This window comes from Bombus vancouverensis, chromosome 14 (genome assembly GCF_051014615.1).
Source record: "Bombus vancouverensis nearcticus chromosome 14, iyBomVanc1_principal, whole genome shotgun sequence".
Taxonomy (NCBI): Eukaryota; Metazoa; Arthropoda; class Insecta; order Hymenoptera; family Apidae; genus Bombus; species Bombus vancouverensis.
The window spans coordinates 6,208,059-6,223,524 of record NC_134924.1 but is presented as its reverse complement, the minus strand read 5'-3'; the positions used below and the strand labels follow the sequence as shown (position 1 = coordinate 6,223,524).

General features: G+C 27.9%; 4 protein-coding genes across 6 annotated transcripts; 1 reads left to right on the top strand and 3 right to left on the bottom strand.

Annotated features, from left to right (window-relative positions):
• Window positions 1–163: 163 nt before the first annotated feature.
• Window positions 164–2,813, bottom strand: LOC117157524 (uncharacterized). Of its 2 annotated transcripts, none has more exons than XM_033335592.2 (5): window positions 2,674–2,813; window positions 2,142–2,232; window positions 1,991–2,071; window positions 1,840–1,917; window positions 164–1,776 (listed from the first exon to the last, which is right to left on the bottom strand). In XM_033335592.2, exons 2-5 carry the CDS (start codon window positions 2,194–2,196, stop codon window positions 431–433), a joined length of 1,560 nt encoding a protein of 519 aa, XP_033191483.1. In that variant the 5' UTR covers window positions 2,197–2,232; window positions 2,674–2,813; the 3' UTR covers window positions 164–430. The 2 variants fall into 2 exon arrangements, with proteins under 2 accessions (XP_033191483.1, XP_033191481.1); XM_033335590.2 differs by lacking the exon at window positions 2,674–2,813 and adding an exon at window positions 2,308–2,573.
• Window positions 2,814–2,905: 92 nt separating this feature from the next.
• Window positions 2,906–13,358, top strand: LOC117157516 (uncharacterized). 2 transcript variants are annotated; one of them, XM_076624292.1, is made up of 8 exons: window positions 2,906–3,013; window positions 3,931–4,296; window positions 4,370–5,284; window positions 5,432–5,557; window positions 5,700–5,936; window positions 6,004–6,331; window positions 6,420–7,784; window positions 11,926–13,358. In XM_076624292.1, exons 2-7 carry the CDS (start codon window positions 3,968–3,970, stop codon window positions 7,755–7,757), a joined length of 3,273 nt encoding a protein of 1,090 aa, XP_076480407.1. In that variant the 5' UTR covers window positions 2,906–3,013; window positions 3,931–3,967; the 3' UTR covers window positions 7,758–7,784; window positions 11,926–13,358. The 2 variants fall into 2 exon arrangements, with proteins under 2 accessions (XP_076480407.1, XP_033191467.2); XM_033335576.2 differs by lacking the exon at window positions 11,926–13,358 and having other exon boundaries at window positions 6,420–11,206.
• Window positions 11,512–12,834, bottom strand: LOC117157529 (solute carrier family 35 member G1). Its single transcript, XM_033335596.2, has 3 exons — window positions 12,523–12,834; window positions 12,216–12,431; window positions 11,512–12,149 (listed from the first exon to the last, which is right to left on the bottom strand). Exons 1-3 carry the CDS (start codon window positions 12,832–12,834, stop codon window positions 11,667–11,669), a joined length of 1,011 nt encoding a protein of 336 aa, XP_033191487.1. The 3' UTR covers window positions 11,512–11,666.
• On the bottom strand, window positions 13,264–15,247 carry LOC117157530 (ester hydrolase C11orf54 homolog). The gene is made up of 7 exons (XM_033335597.2): window positions 14,965–15,247; window positions 14,784–14,889; window positions 14,605–14,703; window positions 14,356–14,534; window positions 14,009–14,270; window positions 13,765–13,931; window positions 13,264–13,612 (listed from the first exon to the last, which is right to left on the bottom strand). Exons 2-7 carry the CDS (start codon window positions 14,860–14,862, stop codon window positions 13,439–13,441), a joined length of 960 nt encoding a protein of 319 aa, XP_033191488.1. The 5' UTR covers window positions 14,863–14,889; window positions 14,965–15,247; the 3' UTR covers window positions 13,264–13,438.
• Window positions 15,248–15,466: the final 219 nt, after the last annotated feature.

Below are 15,466 nucleotides of genomic sequence, written 5' to 3'. Positions count from 1 at the left end.
ATTCTTTTTACATGTATTTCAAAAACTTATATATTTTTAACGATATTATAAGAAATTTTATTTTATACTTATATTTGTAATTTATACAAAATCTATGAAATTAAATTTGAATGATAACTTCAATTTTCTTGTTAAAATTGGTATTTTAATAAATACACGAAAATATATTTATTAATTTCTATTTAATAAAAAATATACATATATTTATTTTATATTTAAATTTTTTATGTAAATTTGCAACAATTTTTTCATTAAAATTTAAACATGCACACATTAACATACACATACACAATTATAAAACTTACATTAACTAATCATAATTTTACTACATATAATATTTTAGATTATTGTATAGCGTTTGTATATAAATTAAATACATATATTTATCAATATCTTTCAATTCAATATCATTAAGTAAAGAAATTCATATTTAAGAATCTGGTGATTCAGAGTATAAATTCTGAAGATCCGTGAGCAGTTTATTTGATATATATGATACATTAACAGATTTGTCTATGCTATCTACTTGGCATAAAGATCTGAACTTTTTACCATCCGGAGTTTCTAAAAAATTTATATTTGATTTTAAAGCCATATATTCTCTGAGTGATCGATTCTGCTTACATTTTTTTAGACTTTTAGGAGTCTTTGGTTTAGATAAGTAATTCTGAATAGGTTTTGCGTGCATAATATTAAGTTGATTTTCTAATTCTAGAAAACTTCCATCAGCTACTGCAGTATCAGACATTCTTCTTATATTGAAACCTCTGTCATTTTCTTTATTTTCATCATTTGCAGTTGACTTACTTTCATTTGAATCCTTTTTGTTTATTACTGTAATTTGTGGTATATGTGTAATAGGTGTCTTCAACTGTTCTTCTGAATATTGTACTGATTTGCAACAAGCTTCTACTTGAACTCCTTTGTCCATCATTTTATTACTTCTATTCTCAATATCAGAAGTAATATCTCTCTCTTTTACAAGTAATTCTGTGACATGTATTAACACTGATCTTAATTTAGTTATGCTTTCCTCTGTTTCTTTTAATAAATCTTTTAAGTCATGTTCCAATCGAATAATTTTATCTTTATTTATACAGATCATTTCAGATGATTCCACATCTGTACACTTTTCAGAAGCCACTAATTTTATATCTTTAATATCATTATATAAATTTTGAATACAGTTATCTGTTTCTTTTGGTTTTGATGATATGTCACATTTTAAAGCACTCTTGTTTGGAATAAATTTCTCATGTATTGAATTATTTTGTGTAAACACATGATTCTCATTATTTGTTACTATTTGTTGAGAGGATTTTAATGCTACATGCGATGTTTCCAAACGTTGTACATGATTTACATCAATAGGATTTGGTTTTGAATGATTAGAACATTGAACAATTTTCTGTTCATTATATATTTGCCTATTCTTAGATGGTACTGCAGAATTAATATTAACAGCTAAGGATTCACTTGTGATTTTATTTTCATTCTTAGAGTCAGTGTTTACTTCATCTATTTCTTTTGATATTTCATATATTGTTGACTGCCTAGTTATATTCACATTACATTTTTCTAAATATTTATCTTTTATAGCATTTGGTGGTAGTAATAAACTTCTTTTCTTTATTGGTTTAGAAATCTTATGGTGAAACTGCTCAGATTTGTCTGGTTGAGTTTTATTTTCATTGTTATTTTTTGTAGCATTAATAGGAGTACCATTAAAATTAAGAAATCTACGTACATGCTTCTTAGAGGATTCAATTTGAATACCTAACAAAAATAAAATTGTATGTTATTATAAATATTTAATTAAAGATACTAATATATACTAACCACTTTGTTCCACATTTGCCCTTATATTTTTTTTATTTGAAAGTGCACCCAATCTTTCTGGTTGTGTTCTTTTACGTACTGAAATTCGTTTATTTTTATGAATATATAACACTTACATAAAAAAGATTAAGGACAGAATATATATATGTACCACTGTCTTGAGGAATGCCTTTTACATGTTCAGGTAGACGAAGCAATTGTGCAATTTTAATTGGTTGAGGCCTTTCATAGTCTATAAAATAAAAACTTAATTAGTAGGACTATTTGATTTATGTACGAAAATTATATTATAGCGAAATTACCTTTTTTATGTACACTGTTTGATAGTAATTTTGAACATGTTGAATATTCTGTCATCCTTTTTGACTGTGGTCGCTTAACTTTGGATTTACCCTGAAAGAAAATATGTAATCATGTATATCATTTATGTAGACTTTTTATATATTACAAAATTTAATTTACACCCACTGTTGAACTAGATGTAATAGGCATTATTTTTAATTCTGGATTGAGTATTAATGTATCAAAATATTATATCTTTCACATTATAATTTATACCACAAGTTGCTTTTTACTTATTTTATCCATTCTTACTTCATATAATGTACTACAATAATTAAATGCTTTTAACAATTACACTATAAACATAAATAAAGTACAAATGTAAAGATAATGTATATAAACAAATTCAAATTTCTTAGAATTTAACGGATTTTAATCATGAAACGCAATAATGAATAGATTCGTAAGCGACAAATCATGTTTTAGTTATATGGAATGGCGCATTTACATTGTGCAAGCATGGCATACACCAATGAAAAGTTGTGAACTTACATTTTACATATCGCGCGTTTAATTTATAATTCTAAATCCACAAGATAGAAATAAAAGTTATATATTGAATAGCAATATTTTTTATGGATACTTATGTATATAATGTACACTACACGATTAATTACTTGTTACAGGCAAGTACTATGCAAATGTGAAAGGTTTTGCGCAGATTTCTTATCTATAGTTGGCTATTCCCCAAAGTCACATCTGTCGGCCATTTTGTTAAATTTATTTCTAAACGTATCCCCTCCAAATTGAAAACAACCGAAGGTTGACGCTGTTCTTAATCTCGATAAAGTATTTTTGGTTAGGTTAATAGCTGTGTAGAGGATATTTAACAGTAAGTAAATTATTGTGATTGCGTCTATTTCTATCAACATTGAATTGAGACAGAAAATTTCTACGCGAACAAGTGCCACTTTAGCATAGTTCGTAATGTGTAATTGGATGGAAGGAGGCTCAGAATAAAGAGAGGCTATGGCTACTGCTTTGATCATATGTAAAATACTGTTACCCTATCGGCCACCCATTGTTTTTCATTACCCATCTATTTGGCACTTCTATCAATTGGTTCATTCGCGTAAAACAATTTTCTATTTCGAAATGCTTCTTATAACCTCTAAAGTCATAACCTATATAATATAACCTTAGATGTCAACATTTTAAATATCGTTGTTTAAAAAGTTTAGTGAAAACGCTCTTAGAAAATCTTAAATCCATAATTGATAAATAATTTTGAATGACTCTTACTGTATCTTCTAAGTTAGTTTCACACGCAACTTTCAACATTGCACCTTATGTTATTTAATATTATATATTATTAAATAAATTTAATTCATTTTCGATAGGAAATGTGTAAAGAGGAATCTTTCGTTAACAATTTGTAATTAAGAATGAAAGTAATTATTTTCTTACTACAAAGATAGTTATTATAGATAGAAGACTTTCTGTGAAAACAATTCTTTAATTCACAATGTTTTATTTTTACTTAAAAATTAAGTAGATAATCATCTATTAAAAAGAAAGTTTTCTTTTGAATTTAAACCATATCTCTTTAGATTTAAATTAATTGTGTCAGTATTTAACCTCATATAATACATTTTTGATGTTTATGTATTTATATGTTCTGTGTATTATGTATATACTGGTAGATGATATATAGATATTGTATAAATAACATATCAAAGTAATGAAATAAAAGAAATTAAAATGATCACTATAACAACTTTAAGATTAAGAGTAATTTTTATATTTTAGTGATTTCAGTGATCAAATAAGTTTAGATTATAACAAAATGGATGTTGCTGGAGACTTAACACTACAGTGGGTGGAGGAGGTAGGAAATGTTATTCACGAAGAGGTAATATGTGGTTTAGAAGCACAACTTGTTGGAGCAGAAGAGGAAGTGATAGGAGCTTGCGAAGAAGTTACAATAGAAGAAACAGTAGAGTCAGTTCCCAATGTTACTTCTACGACAGGGTCAGAAATATTAATGGTACCACAATCCAACGACATGGAATCTATTTACATAGTTCCACAAGATCAAGGTCATGATTATTTGAACATACAGGTTACAGAAGAAGTAATTGCAGATAATTGGGATAGATCTGGACCAGAAGATGGGTAAGTTTAAATAAAATATCTTTTTAAGTTAAATTTAGTAAATTGAATAATGAATTAATTTTACATTTTGAAGAATTGAAATATCAGAAGTAAAAGTATCTCATGAAAATTTACTGGAATATGATGATATGGAGATACCATTGCCAATTGATCAAGATTCATATACAAATAGCAGACCTTATCCATGTGATTTCTGTAGTAGGAGGTTCAGAAAGAAAGCAAACTTAATGAATCATATGGTAACACATCAAACAGATCGACCTCATGGTTGTAATTTATGTGGAGCACGTTATGCAAGAAAATGTGATCTTATGAATCATTTAAAGATTCATGCTTATGCACCACCACGAGATGGTTTAGAAGATGATTTAAATGATGATGATTCATTGGCACCAGAAGAAGAGGAATCTACTAAAGGTAGACGTAAAAAGGTACAATCAAGCGTACCAAGAAAACGCAAAAATAATTCTATTTCAAAACGCAATATGGAAGATAATAAAATGGAAATGGGCAAGTACGTCAGTAAATCTTATGATTATGTTGACGAAGATATGCGCCTTTTGGAGGAAATGACTAGTAGAAATTCTGCGCGCACTAGTAACTATGCTTCAAGTTCAAGATGGACTGAACAGATGTCACCTGTATCAAATGAAGTTCAAACACCACGGTGGCCTATAACTGATCCAACAAAACCATATGTGTGTCAGTATTGTGGTGTTGGTTTTGCAAGGGAAAAAGCACTTGCTTCTCATGCACGCATACATGGTGGTGATAGTCCATTTGAATGTACGTCTTGTGGTGATATGTTTTGGGATGTTAATAGTTTAAGGGAACATGTTCGTATCAAACATGGTGGTACAGTACAATCTGATACAGAGGAATATGATAATGATGCCACATATACAGGAGATGAAAGATTTGGGGAATTCTATTGTAATACTTGTGGTGTTCCTTTTCATCGTTTGGATTTACTTAAACGCCATCAAAAGTAAGATAACTTTATGCTAGTGGACAAACTATATTTATTTATTAAGATTGCATATACTGGCTAAAACTGCATTTTGTCTCAATGCTTGACCAATTTGCAAGAAAATTAATTACAATGTGATATTAATTTTAATGTTGATTGCATTAGGATTCATGTGAAACAGGAGGCTGCTGATATGATGGAAGGTCCAAGTCGACTTCATGTTTGTAATGTTTGTGGTGAATGGTTTGAGGAAGCTTTGGCATTGTTAGCACATGCTGAACTTCATGCTAGGTACTATTTAACTAAGATTTCTTTTTAATTAAAGTTTGGATCTGTAGGATAATAATATTTTTGAAAATTTATATTATTCTAAATTTATTTATATTGTATATTTAAATGAATATTACTATAAAAGATTGTTTAACCTGTCTAGATCACCCGGTCATCGATGTTTACTGTGTGGGGAAAGATGTCGTGATGATGCTGAAGTTGCTGAACATGTTCGACAAAATCATGCTGAAGATGCTCCTCCGAATACATGTACTCTTTGTGGAAAAACGTGTAAAGATAAACGCAGTTTATTAAAGCATTCATGGGTTCATAATGTCGATAAAACTTTTGGATGTACAAAATGTGGGAAACGTTTTCATAGCAAAGCTAGATTACGAAGGTACTTATTGTAATTGTTCTTATATGTCTGTAACCCCAATCTTTTACTTACTACAACCTCGTTTTAGACATATGGTATCACATCGCAATAAGATGGTAGCTTGTGACGAGTGTGGAGAAGAGTTTCCTGATGGTAGAGCTTTGGTTAGCCACCGTCATTCACATAATAAAGATCTAGGTGGTCGTTCTTTCCCATGTCGAGAATGTGGAAAAACATTTGGTAGTCGTAGTTCACAGCAAATTCATATTCGCATTCACACTGGAGAAAGACCATATGGTTGTAGATTTTGTTGGAAAGCATTTGCTGATGGCGGAACTTTAAGAAAACACGAACGTATCCATACAGGAGAAAAGCCATATGGATGCGCAATTTGTCCACGTGCTTTTAATCAAAGAGTAAGGCAGCTTAATTAAAATATACTTTACTATTCCATTTAAATACATTATATCTTAATTTTCTATTACTTCTTTTTTATTACCTTAGGTTGTTCTTAGAGAACATGTTCGTGCTCATCATTCAGGTCCTGATCCAAAATGTGTAGGTAGTATTACACCATACTTATGTAAAGTATGTGGTGATGCATATGGAACATCGGAAGAAATAGTTGCTCATATTGTGCAACATTGTGATGATAATACCGCATTAAGACGTCAACCACAAACTGGACCACGTAAATATAAAAGAAGACGTAAATTAAAAACCCATGAAACCAACACGATGTTGCGTATGACTGAGCAGTATGATATGGAAGGAGGTTCTGATTCAGATGATAATACAAAAAGAAAGCTTGGAAGAAAAAATAAGCAACATCGATCGAACGTTGAAGAAGGTTATCAGAATGTTCTTAAAAGTTTTGAAAACTCTTTACAAAATATAAATTCAATCGTCAGCAATTCAAAGTTAAATCCTGGAAAATCAAAGCTTTCTAAGAAGAAGCTTAGGAAAGAAGAAAAAAAAAGTGAAGCTGAAGCTTCGTGTCAACCTGGTAGACCAAAAATGATTCATACCCAAAAAACAAGAGTGCCTGTAGAAATTGGTGGTGATGGAGTTAAAAAGGGACAGAAAACTAAAACAATGGTAACAAGGACACCTAAAATGATGCCACAAGAGCACAAGTTAGGTGTTTTCCCGGGCGGGGAAAGGAACAGACCAAGAACAAAAAACGTTAGTTATCACATTGAAGGGAAACTTCAACCAACACCTGCAACATTCCCAAAACAAAAGGAAGAAACTTTATTACCTCCAACACCAATACATCATCAATCGCTATTAACCAATATAAAAATAGAACCTAACTTACAAAAAACGTCAAATAATAATCACAGAAATAATAATGGCAATATTCTTGCTATTAATAATGAAAAAATGGAGCCAACACCTAGAAAAAAATCAGGTGTCTTGAGAAAAATTAAAAAACAGAAAGATGTAATTAAGCAAGAACCAATAGATATTGACCACGAGGAAATACAAAATAATAATAATACAGAAAATACGGATTCAGAAAGATTAATGGATCATTCAGTGGATGGAAGTAATTTAGAAGTCGCGTTCGAGGCAAGTGTTACAACCGAGGAAGAAAATATACTTCCTGATGTAGGTGAAGCAAATAATACCGAAGATGTGGGTACTGGAAATGTAAAACTTAGTGTAAAAGTTGAGTCAACACCTCAAAGAATGTTGGCTGTTCATAGCGTTATAGCCCCTGTGGATGATATTCCAGAAACTATAATACCAGATGCTGTAGAATATACATGTGAAATGTGTTCTGCAGTATTTTCCAGCCGGGCAGAATTATTGGTCCATGTTCCAATACACATTTGATTTAATTTGTTCAATGAAGTTAATGAGGTATGCAAAATTTGTTCAATTTTAAGAATATTTGATTAATTAAGCAATATTTTAACAATGGTCAATGAAAGTTTATATGTTTATTTCAATTGACATTATGTTATTATGCCAAAATGTCCTCTACTCGTTGCTCTATGAAGTGCACCAGATGTTTGTGTTTAACATATATTTTAAAAGTTGATGCTGTCTTTAGTTTATATTACGTCATTCTATGTATGGTATGCAGAAACTTTCAAACATAATCGTTTTCAATTAACATTATTATTATATCCTTTTTATACTATTCGTGTTTCTCTTTAACAAAGCTGTTTGGCTCAAAATTCATATTGAATCATGATACAATGAGTAATGTTATAAATATTTTATATGTTTACAATTTACAAAGTCACCTACCCCTGTCAAAGGATTGAAATCTTAGACCATTCTTTTACAATCCACAATTTTATAATGAAATTTAACAAAAAATGAAATAATGGCACGCTGTGTACATAAAATATTAAGATATTCTAAATATTAATGCGAGTGTATTTTATAATATATATTATTCATTTATATGAATTAAATCTACTTCGTACATTGCTTTTAGCTCCTAAGTAATTAGATACATGACAGCCAATGCATTGAAGTGTTATGATAAATAATTTGTATGCAATATTACCATCTGAACCCGGATTGTTTTTCATTAATTTTTTACTTATAACAATACGTAGAAGTCAACATAGCATAATTGGGAAATTAGGTATTAACTATTTGATTCATATTTGAAGAAAAAAGAGATTATACTTATAAATTTGTCTTGAATCAAATACCTGTAACATTGTAACATGTAATAATACATTTACTTTTCACAAGATGCAATGGAAACATATTTGTACAAATTAATTTTCATATTTTGGAGCATTCTGTAACACAAGAAACACGAAAGCATTATTACTATTTAATAGTATTCATAATAAAAATATAATTATTATTATGGTATACTTTGTTTATACTAACATATCTGAATGGTTTTTTAAAATTAGAAAACCATTTTAATACATTTGGCATTATATGTAATTATATGAAACGTGTAGAATTTGATGAAAAAGGAAACATTAAAGCTTAAATGTTATAAGCTCCCTAATTATTTTAATTTAAATGCTGGTATAATATGCAGAATCAAATATGAATTTCAAACTTAAAAGAAGGACAAAATTCTAGTGTATCTATTATCTTATTTATTTACTTACATTACATGTTGAAAATATATATTTCATTAGATGTGATATCATTCATCAGTTGTATATTATTTATAGCTGATGATGTTATTATAACTGATGAATGCTATTATAGCATTACATTAAACAGTACCATAGAGGAAAGAGCAGAATTATATTTTGTTTTGGTTAATATAAATTTACATATTACTATAAGCTCATAAAAGTTTAATGTTACAGAGTAAAGATTTGAGTATTGGAGATAGTGTATATACTATCATACAAATATTTTAGATATATTGACAAGTAGCTTTTGCAACATCGCATTTTTGTTCCATAAAAATAAATAATTATACACAGATATTAAAGTTTTCTTTCTAATTATTACTAAAGAGATTTAATAATTTTATTTATTTTCAGATAAAAATAGTTCAATTAATTTTTAATTATCTCTTGTCATTTTTTTTTCTGTTCGAATACTCTGAATACAATTTTTATTAATAAGAAACATATTTCATCTCAAAAAGTTGTATTAAATTAAATTTGAAATTATTTTATATAAAATAATATTTGCTGTTTACTAAATTACATGTTATAAATATTCAAGATTTTTATTGCTTTGCAGATGTTTTATATTTTACTAATTAATATCTAGTATTATGTTAAATAATAAAAAAACATCTAATTAATGTTCCAAATTGTGTAAAGTCTGCAAGGTCGTATAATTGAATATTATGTTTTAAAAATTATTTAAAATATATATATATTTTCTTGTATAAAGTAACATACAATAATTTTATTATATTTAATCCAAGATACTGTAGACTTTTGTAATATCTTTCTTAGCTTCGAGGTGATATATGTGTATATGCGTGATTGTATATATATATACGTATATATATATGTATATATGTATTCAAAAGTTAAATTAATTGTATTTCAATGGCATTATATGAGGCAATCAATCAAAACCAGTGTGTGCTCTATTTTTATAACTAAGAGATATTTTGAATATAATGAAGAATATAATAAAAATTCTGATACCATTTGTAACATTTTGCAAAACAATGTGTGTATATACATATATATATATTATTATTTGATATTTTTATCTGTCTTTATAGAAATGGTGCACAATGCCCACTATTCATTTGTTTCTATATTTTTATATATAAACGAAATTATTTGAAAAAATTCAACAAGTAAATTAAAAGATATTGGTAATATTGTTTAAGGAAAAAAGACACTTTTCAGAGAAACATTAAGAGAGAAACATTAAGAGAGAAACATTCAGAGAGAAACATTCAGAGAGAAAGTAATAGAGAATGCGTTTAATAATTATATTCATGGGACAGCATCATATTTTGTATGTTATGTACATACTTGAATAGTGATTAATTTTTTTAGTAGTATATGTAATCATATTAATGATGTAATGCTAAAGAAACAATTAAACCCAGTTTAAAACTACTTAAATTCACAGAATACAAACTAGACTTTGTACTGTTTCGGAATTATGATACAAGACATTTAGAGATGTCTTATAAATTTAGAAAAATTCATATGTGACCAATGTAAAGTTACAATTTTTGGGTAAGAACTATGTAAATATAAATTTACATAAAAAAACATCAAAAATCTCGGACAAAGGTTGATATATTATGTATAAATAATTCTTATTTCAATATTACACATAATTACATTCCCGTTTAACGGTAGCTTTAATATTATTTAAGCATAACACAAAAGATTCGAAAATTGATTTAGTTAACGCGTGCATAGAGCAGCTAGTGCAGGTGGCAATAATTGCAAAGAAATGCAAATGGATGAAATTTCGAAATAAAATATTTAAAAAGTGGTACAGACAAGAACATGTACATAAGTTTTTTGTTTTTTCAACTATAAGAAGATTGATTGCATGTAAGTATCCGTGGCTTCTTTCTACCGATAATTAATCTAAAATAAATAGTGTAGCATACAATACTATGTTGCATGATAAAATCTTAAACAGTTGCTGAAAAATTCGTATATGTATTACTTAAGTTGTAAACTATATAAAACTTAAGAATATGTATAGATCTATAAGCTCTAAATTAGCATTTTCTCGATAGAATTGTTTATATCTATCAGAGATAAAGTAGCTAAAGAAAGAAAGTGTACATACTATTATCTTGGATATGGTATGGTGTTGTTAATCGTAGTTATATATATATATATTTTTTTTTTTAACAAACCGCGTCAATAATAAAGATATAATTAATTACGTCCGCACAAAGTCACGGATAATTCGAAGTACATATAGTAATGATGTGTGTACAATTGTAAATATGTATTCATTTGTATACTTTAAAGTTGTGTCATTTCTATCTAGTGACAAGTTTAAAAAAAATGGTACAGATTCGATAGAATCGATTTAAGTTACACTATCAAATACTTGTTGCTTTTGTTTTTATTTTGAATTAAAACTTATACAAAATATACAAATTAATGCGGTTGAAAAAATTATGTAAATGGATGGTAGTTATATATAATTTAATATTATACTGTATAAAGTCTTAAAACTTTATATTATGGAAATCATAATAATAGTATAACAACAATGTTTTCACCATTCATAAAAATATGTATAATATTATCTATGTTTATGCTAAGAGCAGGTATATAATTTAAGGTACTGTATCTTTAATTAGGGAATAAAATCACAAATATTATAAATTTCTTTCTCAAATCCCATACATATAACAGAGACTATGATTAGAAATGCTCCAATGATACTGGTTGATGTAGGCTGATCTCCAAAAAAATATATTTGTACAATATAAGCTAAAATAATATCTAAAGATCTAGTCACTGATACTTTTCCAGCACCTTCTATCTTTAATGCATTAGTTACTAAAATTTGACCTGATAATCCAGTTAGTGCTACTAACAATATTTTACTCCAGGTAATCCAATCATGTGGCAACTTTGATTTTTGTTCGTGATTATCTGACACAAGGAAGAAGAAAAATATTGCTGTAATGAGTGAATACCAAGATAGGTTGAAGATTATTGTTGAATAATGGATTTTCGAACACTTCCTCATAATAACTATGTTAAGAGCTGTAAACAGGGTTGCTAAGATAGCACATACATATCCCATCACATTGTACGATTCAGCTCTATATATCTAAAAAAGAAATACTTTATATCAAATTATTTATTTACAGAAGTATAAAAAATGTTGTTCTTTTACCTGAAATAGAAATGGTGGTTTAGATACAAAAACAACACCTGCAAAGAGTGCACACATAACTATCACACGTAATATTCCACAAGGTTCTTTTAACAAAATGAAAGATAGTGCAATAACAATCACTGGAGAACTAAATATGATTGTTGTAGCATCTCCTATAGGTAATTTTCGAAAACTATAATATAATAATGATAAAGTTGCACCACCTACTATTCCCTAAGAAAAGATGATATACTTTATTAGATTATTTTTATTTATTATTATATAGAATATTATATAACTATTATTAATTTTATAGTTAACATACTTGCAAATGTAAGAGCATTCTTTGCCCTTTGGGTCCAAAAAGACTTTTGGAAACTTTAAGTGCTACAGTAGCCATAACTAACATTTGTAGAACAGATCTGATAGCCAGTAATACCATAGGATGTACGTTTTCTACTGCTTTGACTAATGCAGAACTAATTGTAAAAAATGTACCTGATAGAAATGCCAAAAATACTCCATACCATTTGGTACCCTCTTGATATGTTTCAGCATTATTGGCGAATTGTTCAGTGTAATGATATTCTGGATGTATACTGTTATAAGAAGCAGTAGATTCAATGCTGAACTTCATTCTTTGGCTATTTTACAGCTACAATACACGATTATACTGAACGAGACATTTGCGATATACTACCGTTTACCGCTAATACAGCTGCTGTCTGATAAAATTAACATACAGCTTTGCACGTCAAACAGCTTATTACAGATTAATGCTGGTAGGAAGATTTGGAAAATGTAATGATCGAATTGAAATTCGTCTGTATGTAAAACAGTAAAAAAATGTTAATTATAAGATCAAATTTGTTATAAAAATATGGTTCTCTTTACATTTATTTAAAGATATTTTTTATTTTAAAATTAATGTATTCATTAATATAACTGAAATAAGTACATCTATTCATAATTATGTAACTTAATACAAATAACTGGAATCTATATTTTTTGTTAAATGAATTATGATATTGAAGGAGCCTGTAGATACATTCATACACCTTATAGATTTATTTCAGTGATTATTTTTATTATGATAGTAAAATAATTTGAAAAATATATTTTTCCTTTCGAATAATTTGAATTATATAGTTAGAAAAGAAATATGTTCATAAGATTATTATACCATAAACATTTATGCATCACTTTTTAGACAAAATGTATATACAATTATATAACAGCAATTAATCCTTTCCAAACTGAATACCAGTTAGTGGTTTATCTACACGGTAAAGTGTAATACCCAAGTTGAAATATCCCAAGTATTCAATAGTTTCCGGTGTTGTATCAATATGATAATGTCCACCTTCTCCGTGATGGGAAAAGCTGTGGAAATGCTGAACACGAAGATCTAAATCCTAAAATTACAATTCATACGCGATATAATGTGAAACAATTACACATAATAGATTAAATAAGATTTTAGATCATTTATTATCAATATTAAAATGAAGTTTAGATACTTTATCCTGTAACTATAAAACATCTACTTTTATATAACTTTACTTACACTTTCAGAACTGACAAATGTACCAACAGCTATTAGGGGTGTTGACATATTATAGAAGTGTAACCAATTATTAAGTTGTGCTTCCGTCTTTAATGGAGTTTTTGAGAAGTCTGCCATAACATGCTGTTTAACTTTTCCATCTTTCATTAAAAACGTTCCTCCTAATCCTATAATTGTACAAATTTAATACAAAAATTTAACTGCATCCATCACAAGTATATTTATTAATAATAGAATTTCTTACCAACAAGATTATTTGGATAATGCAGAGCAATTGCTTTTTGCATAGATGCAATAAAATCATCATTTCCAGTACGTCTTGTAGCATGGACTTTTAAAACTTTACCTGGTTTCCCTCCAGTAACAAATAAATTAGCTAATAAAGCGAGTCTTGTTTCAGTATTAGGTAATGTTTGAAGCACACAATTTCCATTTGTTGTATTGACAGATGAAATACGAGTTTCATTTTGCACACTGGATGGTGAAACACTTAAATTCATTATAAGCTAGAAGAAAGTAAATTATTTATCAAGGAAATAATTAAATTGAATATGTAAATTTATAACTAAGAGTTTACTGTAATTGTTATACCTCACAATTGGAATTTAGATATGGCCATGGACCAGCTCCTGCTCCAACAACAAAAGAATCTTCTTTGTATTGTAAGTGATTCAAAAGTTGTTGGATGTCATATAATTTATTTTTTTGTACAGTAGGAAGAAGAAATGCTGGTCCACCAATTTCTAGTAATGTTGGGTTGCCAGCTAATCCTGAATATTCAACTTCATATATTAATTTAAAATAATACAAAAGATATTTAATATTTAAAATATTAGTTACCTGGCGCAGCAAGTGTGAAAGGTTCTTTCGTTAAATCTGGACAATCAACAACTTCTACTTCTACATCCGCGAAATTTTTAATCAATCCTTCTTTTAAGACTATTAAAAAAAATATGTGTATTTATATTACATTACAAAATCTTTTTATAAATAGAGATTATATTTCAGTTATGAATTACCATCTTTTATTTCATCAAGAGAAGGAACATGTAGGTCTCTTTTTACTATGGTAAGTTCATTGGGATTTAAAGTAGTCATAATCGATATATTGATATATAAAATTACCTAAAAGTTTGTTTTTACGATATTACTATAGATTTGTAATAATTCAAATATAAGTAAAAATATAGTTGAAGTTACCTGTAAATAAGAACTGAATTAAAGAGAGTAAATGAAAGAAACGTAGTACGTATATAAGATCTTGAATGTAGTTCGTCAAGCGAAACTTGATTTATCTAATCATGTGTTTGAGCATGACCTTTTATTTCATAAGAGTGTAATAAATCAGTTCCTTACATATACATATATATATTCAATTATAATAAGTCCTATACGGAATCTCCGTTATAGAGATATGTAGAATAATTTATAGTTATGTTCAATATAACGTGTATTTCTTAATATGTAAAAATATTGGCGAAAGATTTACATGACATTACCACTGCCGAATCAAAAAAATAATTTTTGAAGTTTTTATAAGAATAAAAAGCTTTTATGTTTCACCAAATTCGGATATTAATGAATTAAACAATTTAAAACAAATAATATAGTAATAAGGCAGAAGCAGATCTATGGAATATTTGTCAAATTTTTTAGAAAATTATATAACTAAATTATATTGAAGATAATAAGTATAGGGAAG